The sequence below is a fragment of the Marmota monax genome, unplaced genomic scaffold (assembly GCF_021218885.2).
Source record: "Marmota monax isolate L192 unplaced genomic scaffold, Marmota_monax_Labrador192_F-V1.1 WCK01_AAM20220418_F8-fsc00120, whole genome shotgun sequence".
Lineage (NCBI taxonomy): Eukaryota > Metazoa > Chordata > Mammalia > Rodentia > Sciuridae > Marmota > Marmota monax.
Genome location: NW_026694424.1, coordinates 4,814,318 through 4,831,492, shown reverse-complemented (window position 1 = coordinate 4,831,492; position 17,175 = coordinate 4,814,318). Strand labels below are relative to the sequence as shown.

The following is a 17,175-nucleotide window of genomic DNA, read 5'->3' as shown; positions in this document are numbered from 1 at the left end:
GAGTGAAGATTTCAATTATCCAAACAAAGGCTACTGTTTTCATAACCACTGTCAACTTGTCCTAGCCTGAGGCTGGCCGGGATATGAATGAATGACCCCTGAGTGAAATGAAGGGTTTGACAAAGCAATGGAAAATTTATTTTGCTAAGTCTGTAATGGTTCTGGATATTCCACATTCCATTTCAAAGTTCAAATGGTCAAGAAAACCTTACGAAAACAAAAATTCTAATTAAATACTTGCTAGGAACTATTGACCAGATTTTTTCTTTCTTCTGATGTGATCACAACCCTCCATGCAACCAATTAGAGGCTTAGCTGTTGCCCTGGCCATTCATTCTGAACTCTCTGGGGTCATTATCAGTGGCTTCTGAGCACCATGCTAGGCGTACATCAGATACAATGTAGAATGGAAGTAGAAAAAGAAGTCTGGGTTTTGGTTGTTCTTAGGTGGATATTTTGGTGTGATTTGTGTAAACATTTCAGATAAGTCTCTTTCTACTGAGGTTTTTGCTGAACTCAATCTTTTTTTTTTTAAATCTTCTTTAAAATTTTTTGTTCTTTTTAGATATACATGACAGTAGAATGTATTTTGACATATTATACATACATGGAGTATAACTTATTCTAATTAGGACCCCTTCTTGTGGTTGAACACAATGTGAAGTTACACTGGTCATGCATTCATATATAACATAGGAAAGTTAGGTCTTATTCATTCTACTGACTTTCCTGAACTCAGTCTTTAACTACCTATTTGTTATGGTTTGATATGAGGTGTCCCCCAAAAGCTCACATGTGAGACAATACAAGAAAATTTAGAGGTGAAATGATTGGGTTATTAAAGCTTTAACCTAATCAGTGGGTTAATCTAACTGAATGGATTAACTGGGTGTTAATTAACTGTAGGCAGATAGGGTGGGGGTGGAGGAGCTTGGTCACTGAATGAGGGGTCATGCCTCTAGGGTACATATTTTGTCTTTAGTGCTTTCTGTTGTCCTGAGCTGGTTTCCTCCACTACACCCACCTCCGGCTTAGAGCAAATTGGCCATCTATGAACTGAGACCTCTGACAGTCAGAGCCGCAGTAAATTTTTCCTCCTCTAAAACTGTGCTTGTCAGGTCTTTTGGTCACAGCAGCAAAAAAAAAGATGATTAAAATACCATAAAAACTCAAGCTCTGAGTGAGGTACTAGGGATTCTAGGTCAGATACTAGGGTACTAGGTTCTACCCCACAAACTGCTCCCGATCTCTTAAAAAAATCAATAGCTTCGTGATTGTTCAGACATGTGGTGAATCATACAAGGGCAGTCCCAAAAGCCCACAGGAAATCTTTACATGTTTTCATGTTTTCTTTTTCTTCAAAGTAATTTTTTAACAAGATACAATTAGCTTTATTATTTATAGATGCTGTAATTGTTAACCTGGACAGAAAAAGATGAACTTTACTGAGCAACTAAGGACAATATTTAGAAAACTTAGTTAGTTGGCTCAGTATTAGATTGAGATGCAGAAATTATTATCTTTTATGCATATAAATGACCTCATTTATATATTTGTATATTTGACCTCATTTGTATAGGCTCAACAATTTTAATTTGTATATTAATTTGTATATTGACCTCATTTGTATATAATTAGGCTCAACAATTTTAAGTCATTTATTGCTTTATAGTAACATTGCTCTATACACACAAGATCTTATAGAAGATCATAGGAAAAGATACAAAACATTTAGCAATAATACTGGGAGAAAACTTCCAGGATCTATATTGTGTCTTTTATTCAATTAATATTTATATGATGTTTATAGGTCAAGCACTATTCTAAAGGTTTTATATGTAAAACCCTTAATCTCCATTTACAAAAACCATCAATTAGATGATCTTATAGACCCGTTTCATAGACTAGGACACCGGGACACAGAAATCGCTAAGTAACTCATGGAAGACCATGTGGCTGATGTGCTGGCAAGCTGGGCAGTCTGGTTCCAAGGTTTAAGTCCTTAGGTACCACACTAAAAGACCTTGAACTCAGCTTTTGGAGTAACAATGAACATTATAGTCAACCACAAAACCTAATGTGTATTAATTGAAGGGATTTTAGGCCAAATCCAAACAGCAGTGTTCATAAATATTATCTTGTGGGAGGGAGGAAAACTGGCTCATTTGTTTTGTGGTTAAAGGACTTAAGTAAATTTTATTTTATTATACCAAGAGAAATTAGTTCTGGTATTTTTAGTTTCTAGAATGGACAATTTGTCCTTGCCACTGCTCATAACCTTGTTTTGGTTTAATTAGGCTCAACAATTTTAAGTCATTTATTTGGTACAAGTAACATTGCTCTGTACACACAAGTGATGGCTTGTGGCTGTAGAGAACTACCCCTCAAAGTTAAATATCTGATTTGGATTAAAAAGTACTTTGTTTTTGTTTTTTTTCCCCCGGTAAACAAACTGCAGAGTTTGGGAACATTTTTATTATCTTCTGTAAATCATGGTGGCAGAATGGTTGGATGGTTGAGAAGTGACACCTCATTCAAACTGCACTATTACTTAATGGGACTCAGTTTCCTCTTCTGTGACAGTACCTACCTCATGGGAGAGTGTGAGGACTAATGAAATAGTACATGTAAAGGGCATGTCTATGCACACGGTCTGATATCTTCTGTCCTAAATGTCTGGCATTATGTCAACTGATTTTGCTCCAATGTGGATTTTACGGGAATTACCTAAGATTTATGATCCTCTAATAATTTGTTCTGAGACTCAAGGAGAAAAAAGATTCAGTTACTTTTAGATGTTGCCTCAAGGATACCGAAGCCACATAAACTTCCAGACTGTTTTCCACATCTTTCTTTAGTTATGGAATTTTTCTTTCGGAAACCCGCCAGGACATTTCACATGCAAATCTGTTTGTCTCTGGGAATTGCATATTTTGGAGAAAAGGGTTGGGCTTATCAGAATTTTCATTTTCTTCCTTTTTCTTTTGAAAAAAGGGTCCATTGGATTAGGAAATCAGGAGCAAAAAGCCTTGTGTCTTTTTATTGTTGCATGGTTTATTTTTACTGCTTGCTACTCCCATATTTTTTTCCTTTCCATAAACCATTTAATAAGAGGGACCAGTTTGGTCAACAACTTACTTACTCTGCTCCTAAAGTAAACTGTGAGTCCTAAGTAAGCTTAAGCCTGGTCTGCTGACCCAAGGGGAAAGAAAATAAAGAAAACTATTTTCTATTTTCTTTCCGCTTAGATTTGCCTATCTAGTGGAACATCCCTGTGCAGGCAGCTACATCTGGATGCCAGTCTCGGGAGGGCCGCGGCTGACAAGCTTTAATACACGGGCGAAGGAAAGGGACTCACTCGCTATTTTCCCTGGTCCCTCTACCCCATCAGCCGCCCTCCCCCACCCCGGGGTTTACTTGCTTCCCACTCCATGGACTTTTGAAATAAAGTGCCAGGGAGACCATAGGATGCATTCCTGTGAAACTGCCAGAGTGCTACCCCAAGAGCAGCCTCGAGAACCTCGCCTGGACGCCGCAAGGAGCCTCCCGACCCATCGCAGAGCATTAGACGCCCCTGCGCAGCCCAGGCCTGAGACCCCGACGGCGCGCGGAGGCCCCGCCCCCAGCCCGCTCCTCGGCCTCTGATTGGTACCCCGGCGCGTCAGTCAGTGACCAGGGCGGGAGCGCAGACGGCCGTCACCGCCCCCCGCCTCTCGCGCCGCTGGCGGCGGGGACCGAGCCCGGGCGCCCGTGGGCGGCCCCGTGTCTGACGGACCCACGGGCCGACGCCGCGCGACGGTCGGCAGCGCGCGGCCGGCATGGCAGCGCCGAGAAACCCCTCGCGGGTGCGGGAGCGGGCGCGGGTTCGCGCCCCCGCCGCAGGTGGGCGCCGGGCCTGGCGGGGCGGGGGGGCGCGGCGCGGGCGGGGCCGTCGGGCCGGGCGGGGTCCGGGCAGCCTCCGCCGACCTGGCGCCGCCCTAGAGGTGGAGGTCCCGGCAGCCCTGGAGCCTGCGCGAGCCCCGGCCCCGCGGGGAGGGCAGGCGCCACGGTGCGGTCGCGGGCACCCCACCCGCGGGCGGCGGCGGCCGTCGGAGCCGGCTCGCGTGCGAGTGAGGAGCGGACCCCTCGGGCCGAGGGGTGGGGTCGCCTGCCCAGGAGGGGATGGCGGGCTCCTGGAAGGAGACAGACAGCGTCACTGCTGGGAGGGGGCCCGTAGCGGCGGGGACCGAGCCCCACGGGAGCAGCCCCGGGGCGCCTGGACCCCGGGCCCGGGTCCTCTCTGAGCACTCGGTTGTTGTGGGAGGGAAGTCGCCTGGTTTCGCGCCTTTCTGGCAGAGGATGTGGCCCACACCTTCGCAGCAGTCAAGACTTGCTAAACAACCGAGAAAACTCGGGTTAAAAAAAATCATCAAGAACCAGAGCAGCAATGCAGTATAGCAGCAGGTCGCGCCTGCAGGTCTGGTCCCTGTGACTGCGACTCCCCCTCTGGTTTGGTAGCTGGATCCTGCCGGCTCTCAAGACCAGAGGTGGAGAGCACCTTCCATCCCGTCCCTCAGCTGTGACCTCTATTTGATTGCCAACTCCAGGGAAGATGGTCAGTGCTGCTTCTCGGTTTGAATGGGCCCCGTTTCTTTATTTTCCTGGAGGCCGTGCCAGGAGTATGAGCTCACTAGTGAATTTGGGGAGCCTGCTCGTTCACAGTCTGGGTTTCAGGTACTGCAGCGTTTATGGCAAGTTGGCAGGTGCTGGTATCCTTATTAATTGCTGTTTAGTCCCAGCAGGAGCTTTTAATTCACACAGTCAGCTGTTGGTTGTAGTGGAAACAGCACCTTTCTGGGAATCAGGACATGAAGTCTAGACATCATTTTGATCAAAAGTGTCTGGGTAGAAGTCACACGACCACTGAGGACTTTCATGTCCTCATCCATAAAATGAGAGTGTTGAGCTAGCTGATCCATAATCCTCCCAGTCTAGAATTCTGTGATTGATTTACTTCCCACTTTCCAAAGTTTGGAGAATGAACTCATTTTTTAACCTTTCTGCACCTTGGGTTATTATAGAATTAGCCAAATATTTCCTGTGGGTGTATTCATTTGAACTTTTTATTATGTTATTTTCTTCCCTTCTCCTGCCTTAGTTTGGCAGAGAAAGAAACTTTGGAAGTGCGGGTAGGGGCACAGCTGGAAAAAGCTGTTTGGGAGGTGGAAAAATGCCTACTCTGGGCTTAACATAATTGCCAAGAATTTTTCTTTTCTTTGCACCAAGTTTAAGGTGTCCCAGTGCGGTAAGCTTAGGAAGAGAGTCTTTCCTTTGCATCAGCACAGGGGGTCTGCAGTTAGTGTGGAGCAGAGGAAGAATGTGATTGAAGGATTAGATCATGGGAAACTTCTCTAAAGCAGTGTGATTCAAGGATCAGATTATGGGATTTTTTTCCTCCCTAAGTGCTCTCTGAGGACTTGGAAGTATAATTTATCTTCTTTGCTGGGACACTGGCAAAAAAAAAAAAAAAAAAACCAAAAACCCAACAGTTTTAACATCTATTGCTCGAGCTAGGATGGAGATAGCTTTTTTTTTTAATCTACCCCTAAACATTTTTGTGTGAGAGAAGTATAGATTAGCTTTTAAGATAACAGCAAGTGATACCAAATAACACATGACAATAAAAAAAACAAAACAGAAAACAAAAACACAAAAGAAAACCCACAGAGCAAGTAGAGATAGAAAGAGGTTCATTGGTTGTCATTCTTATTCTTGTTAAAAAGTGTTTTGATATTAAGAACCATGGACTAACATTTGTGTACCATATTACTGGGAAGGCACTGTCATAATATTAGACAAATAAGAGGTCGGTTAGTGCAATGCCTCAAAGCTCAGAGAAGATACCATCAGCTGTCAGGAAGGTGGTAGATTCTGGAATAAACTTATTGTTCTCAGCACCCTTGGCAGACCTGTGTGTTTGAGGAGGGAATGTGAGCACCCCACACTCCATCCTCAGTCTTCTTGCTTCAGGGTCATTAACTGTCCTGAGTGGTTCAGACCTTGCTATTGTTCTTTCCACCACTGTTCCTCTTAGTGGCAGTGGTCATGTTTTCAAACACTTTATAAGGAACTACTAGACTCCTTGATGGTCCTTAGAGGTTGGGGTTTAGAGACATGAATGCCTTGGATGGAATGCAGGACTCATCTACCCGGTTCCCCCATTCCACCTGTATTCAGAACAGCTCTGCTTTTTGTTAGTTTTATTTTTGTTCTAGGTGAGATTTTGGTTGGGTACAAGGGCCTAATGATAAATTGTTTTAAAATAAAGGTAATAATGGCTAATTTTTTTAGTGCTTATGTTTTAGTTCACTTATTTCATGTGAAATTGTTCTGATTGTTCTTGACCCATAGTAAGCATTCTAGTGTTAGCTGCTGCTGTTATAATTATTGTCATTTCCTTGTATTATGTGATTGCTACTTTGTTATCCCCATTTTAAGAAACCGAGATATGCTGGAGCATGACTGAAATCCCAGTGACTTGGAAGGCTGAGACAGGAGGATTGCAAGATCAAGGCTAGCCTCAGCAACTTCTGCCCTAAGCAGTTTAACAAGACCCTATCTCAAAAAACAAACAAACAAAACCAAAACCCAGCTGGGGTAAAACTCAGTGGAAAAGTGCCCCTGGGTTAAATCCCCAGTTCCAAAAAAAGAAAAAAAAAAAAAAAACCTGAGTTATGCACAAACTTGTACAAGGTTACTTACCTCCTTTCTAAGCTTTTCTGCCAGTTAAAAGGTCTGTTCCTCATTATCATGGGTTCCCTTATTCCAGAGTCCTTCAAGGATGACTGACTTTATGAAGCAGATGTTTCTGGCCCACCATAAGCAGTCTCTGGCCTGTTCCCATGGGTAATCACAGGTAGTCGCTAGGCAGGCAGGTGAGTTTACCTGATGAGCACTTCTGTGTTCATAGGAAGAGTAGGCAAATGGGAAGTTATTGACCAAGCAGTCAGCTGGGCATGAGGAGGGAGTGTGGGGCACACACACTTCTACTTCAACTTGGGCTGCCAAAGGTGTGCAGAGAATTGGGAGCTTGTCCTCGAACAAGTGCCAGGAAGGCCTTTGCTCTCAAGGAGCTGCACAATGAGTGTGTGTATGTGGGGCAGGGGGAGGGGGGGAGTATGTTACCAGTGGTCAATGTGTGCCACAGAGGAGTGAACAGACGTGCTGTGATTCTCCTCTGTTCTAGTTGTGACCCAAAGGGGAGTATCTTCCTTCTTTAAAAAGTGCTTTGAAGGGAAAAATGCTAATTAAACATACTCATGTGCACATGCACACTCATACATGGACTGCTTAAATCAAAGGGTTTCTAGTTGATTTTTTTTTTTTGCTACCCATTTGTCCTACTTTTATATGTCTAGTCTTACATTTCTGTGAGTTGAATAAATATCAAATAAAATGTATCTTTTGAGTACCATGTGTCTTTCTAGGTAGAAGTTCTTGATTGGTACATTTCTTAACTTGAAAAGACCTTTTACCTGGTTTAGAACCCAAGATAGACTTAGGTTCATCAGGGAAGCTTTCTCTGGCTCCCTGAGGTGGCATGAGCACCTCTCTAAACACCAGCCTTTTGCACACAGTGCTTGTCCCTGTTGCAGTAACAGTGGGCATTTGCGTTTTCTTTATGGTACTGAGCACAGAGACACTGATCATTGATAATCTTATCTAATCTTTGTAACCATCACTCCATGACACTCAGAACTGTTGTGGAAGGAACTCAGGGTTTCCAGCTTATAAGTCGTGGCCAGGGTTCAGACCCCTGGTCTGGGCCTCCACTGATGACAGATCTTTAACCAACCACCTGCCTGCTTCTGTCTCCTGAAACAGTTCTGGTTTCCACCTGAGAGCACTCCATAATTCCCAAAGTTACTTCTGCACATTTAAGATGCTCTGAATAAAAGTTGGGTTATCACTTTCATACCATTGTTGTTTGAGGTAACTCTCACAGGCTTGAAGTATAGGAGAAGGGAGATTATGAAAAAGTTCTCATTGCCAGGTAAAGCTTACTGTATTCTTGTGATTCCTGTACGTAACTACTAAAGTCTCTGCTTAACTTTTAGAGGCGTCATTGCGCTAGTTAGTACGTTTGACCAGCAAATCCTTCCTTTCTCTCCTGTGTTGTTTGATGAATGTTGTTACTTAGTAGGACAGTCCGTTTTCAGAATTGAGGTCTCATGCACATTGATTTGATTTGTAATTAATTTAATGGAAGAACATTTAAATGTTTCTTCACAAGAATTCAACAAAGAAGTTTTTGTTTGTGTTCTCACTTTTCCAATAACCTTTTTTGTTCTAGTCATACTCCATTTTTTACCTTTCCCATTTATTGGAGCCAGAATGGACAGGTGGTGTCATGTTTAAATTATGATGATGATAAAATGTTTATGTTCATTTCTAGGAGACCATGAACTATTGTCTGTTAGTGCTGTTGCTGGTTCCTAGGAAATAAAAATATCAGCAACTGTAGCACATAAAAATGCTGTGCTTGATAAATCTCCAAATTCAGAATTTTATAGCATATCTTTTGTTGTTGCTTCAACCTTGTAACTGTGACACTGAGTCTGTGGAATTGTTGGATGAATACACATAGTAATTTAAAATACCTCATTAGTTCTGTCTCCTTTTGCTCAGTTACTGGTTTTTAACAGATGCTAGTGTTAGTCTATCAGAGGGAGTAATCTGTAATTGGAAGTCAGTTTCTCAAGAGAGCCTCCCCAATTCAGGGAGAAGTAGAATCTCATTCAAAGTTGAGGGTTGACTGTTAAAAGAAAGAAGCATCCCACCCTCTTGTTCCCATCATGACGGAGATAAGTTCCTGTCCTCTCTAGGCTGGGGACAGTCTCAGTGGTTGCAAACTAGTTCTCAAATAGCACAGGCATGGACATGGTTTGGAGCTGGTGGTGGCAGTTCTTTGGAGGGCTTTGAATAGTTTGTGTTTTTCTTCTAAGCCAGGGTATAGGGTCTACCTTACAGCACTTAGTCTCCCAAGTTGAAGAAAAGTGAACTAACTTCCTTCTGGCTTGGTAATGAGAGACTCGACCCCCCTGGGTGTTAGAATAATGTCTAGTACATTGGGGCTGGGCTGTTTTTTGATATGTCACAAGGCATCAACTTGGTATTAACTGTCTAAAATTAAAGGAAAACCAAATGCATCCAAATCACCCCTTGGATGGGGTGCTATGTGAGCAGGACGGCTGACAGGAAAGGGGAAGTGGAAGAGATGACGAGCTAGTTCCAGTGCAGACTGAACTAGATACGCAGCCCCCATCTAGATATGAAGTGCTAGAAGCACTGATGTCAGTGACAAGATTAGCTGTTTGGCATTTTACTTGGCATTTGCAGAATGAACTTAGAATTCAGTTTGTAGATGAGGAGTAGATTGGTCCTCCACTTGTCTGCTTGAAATGGAAACATAGTAGACTTATTAATGTAAATGTTGATTTGTACCCTGGACGAATAAGACTTGGGCATATGAATTCCTCTGAAATCTGAAGATAAAAATCACTTGAAGAGAGAATGTACTTGATTAGTTTTCCATGGTCTGTTCATTCATTTTGTTTTTAAAATATCTGTTCAACTAAATTTGGGGTTCTTAGCTCATCGTCACAATAGAGGACTCGCATAGGCTGTGCTTGTCTTCATGTTTTCCTGTTCCAATGTTTTCTCCATATATACCTCACTGATTCATTCATTCAAAATTTGGAGCTTGTAACATGGAGGTTCAGTTTGCCCTCTCCCTCACCCTCCCTCCCATCTTCCCAACCTTCTTTTTCTTCTTTTCCTCTTGCTTCCTTTTAGAAACTGGTCACTTTGTATGTTTTCAGGCCAATACGTTTAATAGCTCTTTAGAACCATCTTCAACCACTAAGGGCCAGAATATTTGCAGGTATTTGTCAAGCTCTTATGTATCTTTTGTCTGTGTGTAGGCCATCTTTCCTGGTTGCTAGCTTCAAGTAATGTTTTGAGTTTAGTTTGAACATCAGTTTTTTCTCACAGTTATTCAAAGTCCTGTGCCATGTGCTCCAACGTGACTATTCTCCGACATAACTCTGAAGCATATTAAAATAAAGAGACCTGTAGAGAAGTAAAGGAGGTGGTGGCTAATGGCCTGGCCTCCTTATGTTTTCTCATAGTGGAGGAAGCTAACGTCCAGAGTCACTCAGCTCCCTAGGTCTAGACCTTGAGTTCCCTCCTCATTCCACTACCTTGAAACCATCCTACTAGGTGGCCACTTCACATTCTCACTTCCTGCTTTGTGTTTATGTGGTGTAATTAAGGGAAGAGAAAACACTCTGGTGGTTCACTATTTCTGACGTGCACATTAAAAACTGGAATGGACCACCAACATAGAAGCTCAGGTATGGTGGAATGACAGAATAACCTCCAATGAGAGAATAAGTTTATTTTTCTCACATCAGAGCTCAGAGGTCCCCAGGGCTGGGACAGGTTCCATGGTGTCAGGGGCCCAGGCTTCTTCTACAGCCTCTATGCCCATAGTCACTTTTTGGTCCAGGATGGCTGCTGGAGCATCAGTCATCATGCTTACAGTCCAGCTAGCAGGGAGGAGCAAAGGTGAGGGATTTGCCCCTCTTGAGGAGCACTTCTGAAAATTACATACCTACTTCTTGGCCAGAATTTACTCCCATAGCCATATGTAGCATCCAAGGAGGATGGAATGACCCTTTATTCTCAGTAGCCCTGTGCCTGACTGAAATTCAGAGTTTTTTTCTGTATAGAAGGAGGAGAGAACAGACCCTGGTGCAAGCTGACGGTGTCTGCCACAGAGACACGAGGATTGGATCCTGACTACATGGATTCATTCCACTCATTCAAGTAACATTTATTAACTGTCTTCTCTGTGCCTAGGCATGGAGAAAGCAGAGAGAAACCAGACACAATTCCAGTCCTTAAGACATTGCTGTCTATGGAGGGAGACAGTCACTAATCAAACACACACATAATTGTGTAAATTGAGACAAGTGCTGAAGAAGAACAGTGTGTGCTAGGAAAGAGGAAAATAGGGATTTGCTCAAGCCAGGGGGTTTGGCGATGGTTCAGAGAAGTGATATTTGCACTGAGAGCGGGAGGAGGAGTGAACTAGACCATGAGTGGAAGGAATAATGTTCCCAACCGAGGGAATAACACAGACAAAGCCTTGTGGGAGGTGAGAGTGAGCTCTGGGGGGCACTGAAGGTGGAGCAAGAGGGAGGGAGGCATCAGACTGAAGGGGGGTGGGGATGGGTGACACTTTCCAGGCTTATCTGGTACTGAGGATGTTCCTGGGCTGTGGGACTCTCAGTGCTAAAACTGGGAGGGTCCTAGGCAAACCAGGGTGAATCGGCCACACTCCTTGGAGGCCACTTAAGAGATCAGGTTTCTTTCTTCATAACTACTTTCAGGAAAGTTCCATCTTAGATAGGCATAGCTCCTTGCCAGAGGAAACTGTTGATGAGTAAAAGTAGCCCCTCGCATGGGCAAAGGGAAATGGGCACAAAACAGAAGTAGCACTTCATTGTAGTTGGGTTACTTGACAAGTGAGATAGATTTTTCTTTACCTGGTTTGATTTCTTCTAAGGATACCTTTGGAAATTAATTGGCATCTGATGATATATTTAAGATAACAGAAAAGGTCAGGGATAGGGGAAGCCCTTGCTTTCCCTATAACAGTTTCTCATCACTGGTAATACATTGAAATCACCTGGGAACTTAAGAGACAGATGCCTGGGCCTAGCCCTTTAATAAATCAGAAAACTCAGGGGGAAGCCAGTGGGATTCTCTGTCCCATCACAGTGTCTCTCAGACATCAGTGTGCATGCAGATCACCTAGGATCCTGATAGAATGCAGATTTGCCTACAGAGGGGCCTGAGAATCTGTATTTCTAAAACGTCCTGAGGTGATGTTGATGAGCTGCTCCACAAACTTTGAGTAACAGTGCTCTGTAATGTTCAGTGAGTTTTTTAAAAAAATATTTTTATTAGTTGTTGATGAATCTTTATTTTATTTACTTATTTATTTATATGAGGTGCTGAGAATCGAACCCAGGGCCTCACACATGCTAGGCAAGAGCTCTACCACTGAGCCACAACCCCAGCCCCAGTGAGTTTATTTTTTAATGTTCACTGGTTTCTTTTTAGGTAAGCAGATCTGTAGGTCTGCCTAGAGGTAGATGGGTCCATGAGAGGACAGAGAGGTATAAACGTGGGAGGTGGCCAGGGAGGCTTCTATGTGTAGTACCAACAGAAACATCACACTGAACTCCTGTGGGGGCAGATCTCAACTGCTCCATTGGTCCCAGAGAGTATTTTGTGAGGGGTTTCAGGGTAAAGCTTGGTTTGTAGCACCAAGTGGCATTGGTATTGGTCACAGAAGAGCTAACTCCCGAGACTTCTGGCTCGAATGGTATGATAGATGATGTACCATTCTTTACCCTTCTCATATCTTGTCTAGCGGCCCTTTAGTTCACTTGATTGGCTGCCAGGATGTGGGTCTTTCCTACAAATAAGAAAAGCTGTGGAGGGCTGGGGATATAGCTCAGTTGATAGAGTGCTTGCCTTTCATGCACGAGGCCCTGGGACAATCCCCAGCACCACACACACACACAAAAAAACAAACAAAAAAAAAATTAAATTAAAAAATAAATTAATTAAAAATAAATAAAAGCAATGGAAAGATTTTTTAGATAGGAGGTGACACATTCATTGAATGTTTAAGAAAAATGCCAGGGGCTGGATTTGTAGCTCAGTAGTAGAGTGTTTGCCTTGCACATGGGAGGCACTGAGTTTGATCCTCAGCACCACAAAAATAAATAAATAAAGGTATTGTGTCCATCTACAACTAAAAAAATTCGTTAAAAAAATAAAAATACCAAACCACAATAAAGTAGAAAATAGAATTAGGGAAAACAGTCCAATTAGAAGGATTAGTAACTATTAGGAACAGCATCCTAATGATTCTAATTAATGTGCAAATTACTACCAGGACAAAAGTGACATGTAGCTTTTGTCAACATGTTCATAAATTATTTGTGTTAGAACGTAGAAGTCTAATGTTAAAGATCAGATTTGTGTGAGAGGATGCCACAAAAGCCCTTGCAAGTCAAAGCAGTGAGCCTGTCTAGGGATAGATGCCAGGCCCTACCTGAGTCTTTAGACTCACAGATCTTACACATGTGATCTGGATAACACTTGCTTCCCTTCCCGTGTGCTGAGGAAAGGTTGGCACAGGAGTTGGCGATTAAACAAATTTTGATGAGTCAGCTCAATGAGAGAGAATCCACACATCTTGGTCCTGTGGCCAGACAGGCTTGCTAGGCATACTTAAGCTGAACTCACCCCTGGAATGCCAGGCCTCCCTCCCAAGGAGAGAACAGGCCCCAGCATTCTGTTTTCACAGGTAGGTTCAGGGAGGAGAGAAGGGACAGAGCTGAGCAGTCCCAGGATATTGTTCTAGACCTGCCAGTCACATAGGTCTCTGACCCTTAGGAAGGAGTGAAATGAGAAAGGGAGGGGATGCAGAGGCCACTACCTGACCTCCAGGAAAGTCCTTATACTGGGAAGCTTGAGGACGATGGGGTAAAAGCTCTGATCCCTGTTTCCCCTTCAGAAGATGGGACTCCAGCCCAGCCCCAAAGGGATTTAGGTTGACAGCAAGCATAATGTGAGTGGATAGCCTCTTGTTTTTTGGTTTGCTGCTGTGTAATACTAATCCCAGACTACAGCAATTTGAATGTGTCATCTAGAACTGGATTTAGCAAGTTAATAGGCCAAATCTGGCCTGATGTTTGTTTTTATATGGCCTCTGACCTAAGAATGTGTCTTATATTTTTAAATGGATGAGAAGAAAATCCAAAGAGGAATACCATTTTCTGACACAGTAATAAAGGAAATTCAGATTTCAGTCTCCATTAATGAAGGTGTTTGGGGGTGTGTAATGTAGCTCCACACTGTATTGTCTTGGCTGCTTCCCTGCTGTAAGGGCAGAGTTGAATGGTTGGATAGAGACTATATGACTGACTCTTTACAGAAAACCTGCCGACCCCTGATCTACTACTGTGATAATGGTTACCTTTGTTTCCACCCAGGGCCTTACTTTAAGAATGAAATGAGGGGCTAGGGGGTTGCTCAGTGGCACAGTGCTTACCTAGCACATGTAAGACACTGAGTTTGATCCTTAGCACCACATAACAAATAAAATAAAGGCATTCTGTCCATCTACAGCTACAAAAAACAAAAAAATTTGAAGAAAAAAAATGAGTTCAGACAAAAGTGACCAGGACAATGAAGAGATCTCCAAATCATATAATGTAAGGGAATTGGTTGAATAAACAGCATCTAACCTAGAAAATAAAAAATTGCAGAGCGGAAATTATAGATCTTCAAGGTTGTGTTCTCAATTGTTTTAATTCTTGGAAAAGGAATATCAAGGGAAAGTAGCAATGTTGGTAGTTAGAGAGCACTGCCCTTCAGTCAGAACATGGGTTCAAGTTCAAACTTCTATTTGTTTTCTCTGGACTTCAGTGTGTTCACTTCAAAAATAAAGCTTGCATGTGACAGCTCATCAGATGCCCAGATCCACCATGATTTAAGATTCTCTCTGGTTTCTTGTCTAGAATGTGAGCTCTTCCTCTTGCACAAGCTCCTGCCTTCCTCCAGGGGAGGCACTGTTGTTGAACCAGTGCTGGTACCTTCTCCTTGTTGGTTCTCTTCCTCATTGATCTTGCAGTTGTTTTAATACTTTATTGAGTGGAAGGATTGCCCTTCTTAATTGAACAGAATTAATATCTGAAATATAAAAGTTATAGAAAGTCTTTTGACCTCACCATTTTAAACATTAGGTTTTTTTTTTTCCTAACCATAAATCTCCAAAACTGTGATAAAACTCTTGCTTTTATAGAGTTCAAAAAAGTTTAAAGATTGAACATTTGCCTTAAAGGTGTTTGTGGGCTCATCGGGAAACAGACATGAATAAGAGGAACACACCTGTAGTGTGGACGAAGAGCAGAGGGTGCATTGGGGGAGGATCAGGTCTGCCCAAGGGGCTGGTTGGAATCAAACCTTGGAAATCCAACAGAATTCCAGCTTCATCATCCCAAAGCAGCCTGTCATTCTGTGAAAGATCTAAGAGGTTTTCCTATGGAAAAGGAATCAGACTTGTTCTTCATAACTCCAAGCAATAATGATTCAGGTTGTGCTTACAGTTTCGATCACACTGTCCTTTCACAGAAAAACGGGTATTTACGTCTCATCAGTGAAGCGTCAGCATCCTGACTGGGACCCACAGGCCTGCTCATCAAGGCCTGGCAGCTGTAGCCTGCCTTTGCTTTCCTTGCCTTGCAGGCTCCTGTCCATCCTCAGAGCTCAGCCCAGCCTCGTGTTCTAGGGAATCCTTCTTTAAACTGACCTAGGTCAGGTCCCCCCCTATGTCGCTTGTCAAACTGCATTCATTTCCCTGGAGGTCACTTTAGTGAGGCTGTTTTTCCTTGAGAAAGGTCCATGTCAGAGTCCAGTCTATTTTGTTCATAAATGTAGCATCAACTTAATCTGTGTCCCTAGAATAAAGGTAGATTTTGATCAATAAAGAGAAATATTCTGGAAAAGGAAATGGACTCCTCCCCCAAAGGGAGTTCCCCGCTGACAGTACCAAAGTACTGGTTGGAGGACAGATGGTGGGAAGACTGTAGCAGGAACCTAGACAAATAAATAGGTACATTTGAATAGTGCTTTTTTCATTTAATTTTGTTTCAATTCTGTTTTATACCATGTTGTTGGCCATTGGGGTGACTTCTTATCATACAGGCTAAGTGATTTCTCTGGCCCTGAAACCTGAAAATGGCAGAATGAAAAAGAGGTTTTTTTTTTTTTTTTTTTTTTTTTTAATATTTTGTGTTGTAGATGAACACATACCTTTATTTATTTTTATGTGGTGCTGAGGATTGAATCCAGTGCCTCACTTGTGCTAGGCAAGCGCTCTACCACTGAGCCACAACCCCAGCCCCTAAAACTGAATTTTTTGCACATTCTATAAAATCAGTTGTCTCTCCACAGCCAGGGAGGCCTGCATGGTTGGATAAAGTGGTCTTGAATTTCACCGAGAAGGAATGACAACTCACACTTTGATAGTAACGTGCCTCACCTGCAACTTTTGAATTTTTATCATTGGGTGGGCCTTAAAAACCCCACACACAATTAGAAAATTAAACTTACCTTTAAAATAATGGGTGGTCTTTAGCACTCCTACAAGGTGTGCCCGGTAAAATGAAGACAACTCTGACCTATATGTTATTAAAAGCATACAAACAAGATCCTGTCTGTGTCAGGCAGGGAGCAGTTTCCTGCTGTACTGTAAGAGCCCTGAGTGAGATGTGCACCATCTCTGAAGATTGTGCTCACAGCTTGAGTAGGTCACATGGCAGGCTAGAGTTGAATGCCTTACTGGTCACAACAGTGAAGATAAAAACCTTCCGCTTGGTGGTTGTCTTCCTCATAGATATTGATCTTGTAGTTGTTGGTTTAATACTTTAATGAGTGGAAGGACTGCCCTTCTTAATTGAACAGAATTGATTACTGAAATATAAAAGTTACAGAAAGTCTTTTGACCTCACCATTTCAAACATTAGGAGGGTTTTTCCCTCTCCTAACTATATTATGGCATTGAAGCAGATAGCAATATCTTTTATTAAATATAGTGTTTTTACCTGAAAAATTTTAAACAAGGAGATTTTACTGTATGTCTGTCTCTTTATTTCCTCTGCTACCTCTAACATCTATATGAAGTTGCCTTTTCCACCCTTCTTGCTCAGGTTTGGTGTCCTCCTTCCTGGCCCACTTAGGAGGAAGTCACTGGGCTGGAAGCAGTTGATGTGTTGACATATGTAGGGAGGAAGCTCCATTGTACTGCATGTTGGGCCATGAATTGGATTGGAAGGGGAAGTAGATGAGGTTGAAGACTGTGGCAGCCTATGAGGAAGTAGAGAGTAAAGAATTAGCAGTCCTGGGCTGGAGCAGCCTTGGGAGTTTCTGAGGAAAATCCAGTGCTGCTGAGTTTCCCTGAGCAAGACTGTGACATCCACGCCACTGGGAGCCCACAGCCATGGGTAGAACTGCTGATCACTTCTTTTTTGGCTCTTCAGCATCTTTTAG

At 43.0% G+C, this 17,175-nt stretch overlaps 1 protein-coding gene across 2 annotated transcripts in view; it reads left to right on the top strand.

Moving 5' to 3' along the window:
- The first annotated feature begins 3,740 nt into the window (after nt 1-3,740).
- The window catches only part of Otulinl (OTU deubiquitinase with linear linkage specificity like), a 29,007-nt gene continuing 15,572 nt past the window's right edge, over nt 3,741-17,175 (top strand). Inside the window, exon 1 of one of the 2 annotated variants that reach the window (XM_046468304.2) lies at nt 3,741-3,882. In XM_046468304.2, the coding sequence (XP_046324260.1) occupies nt 3,819-3,882 (64 nt within the window). In that variant the 5' untranslated portion in view covers nt 3,741-3,818. The remainder of the gene's footprint in view (nt 3,883-17,175) is intronic. The other variant, XM_046468305.2, reaches the window with a different exon arrangement.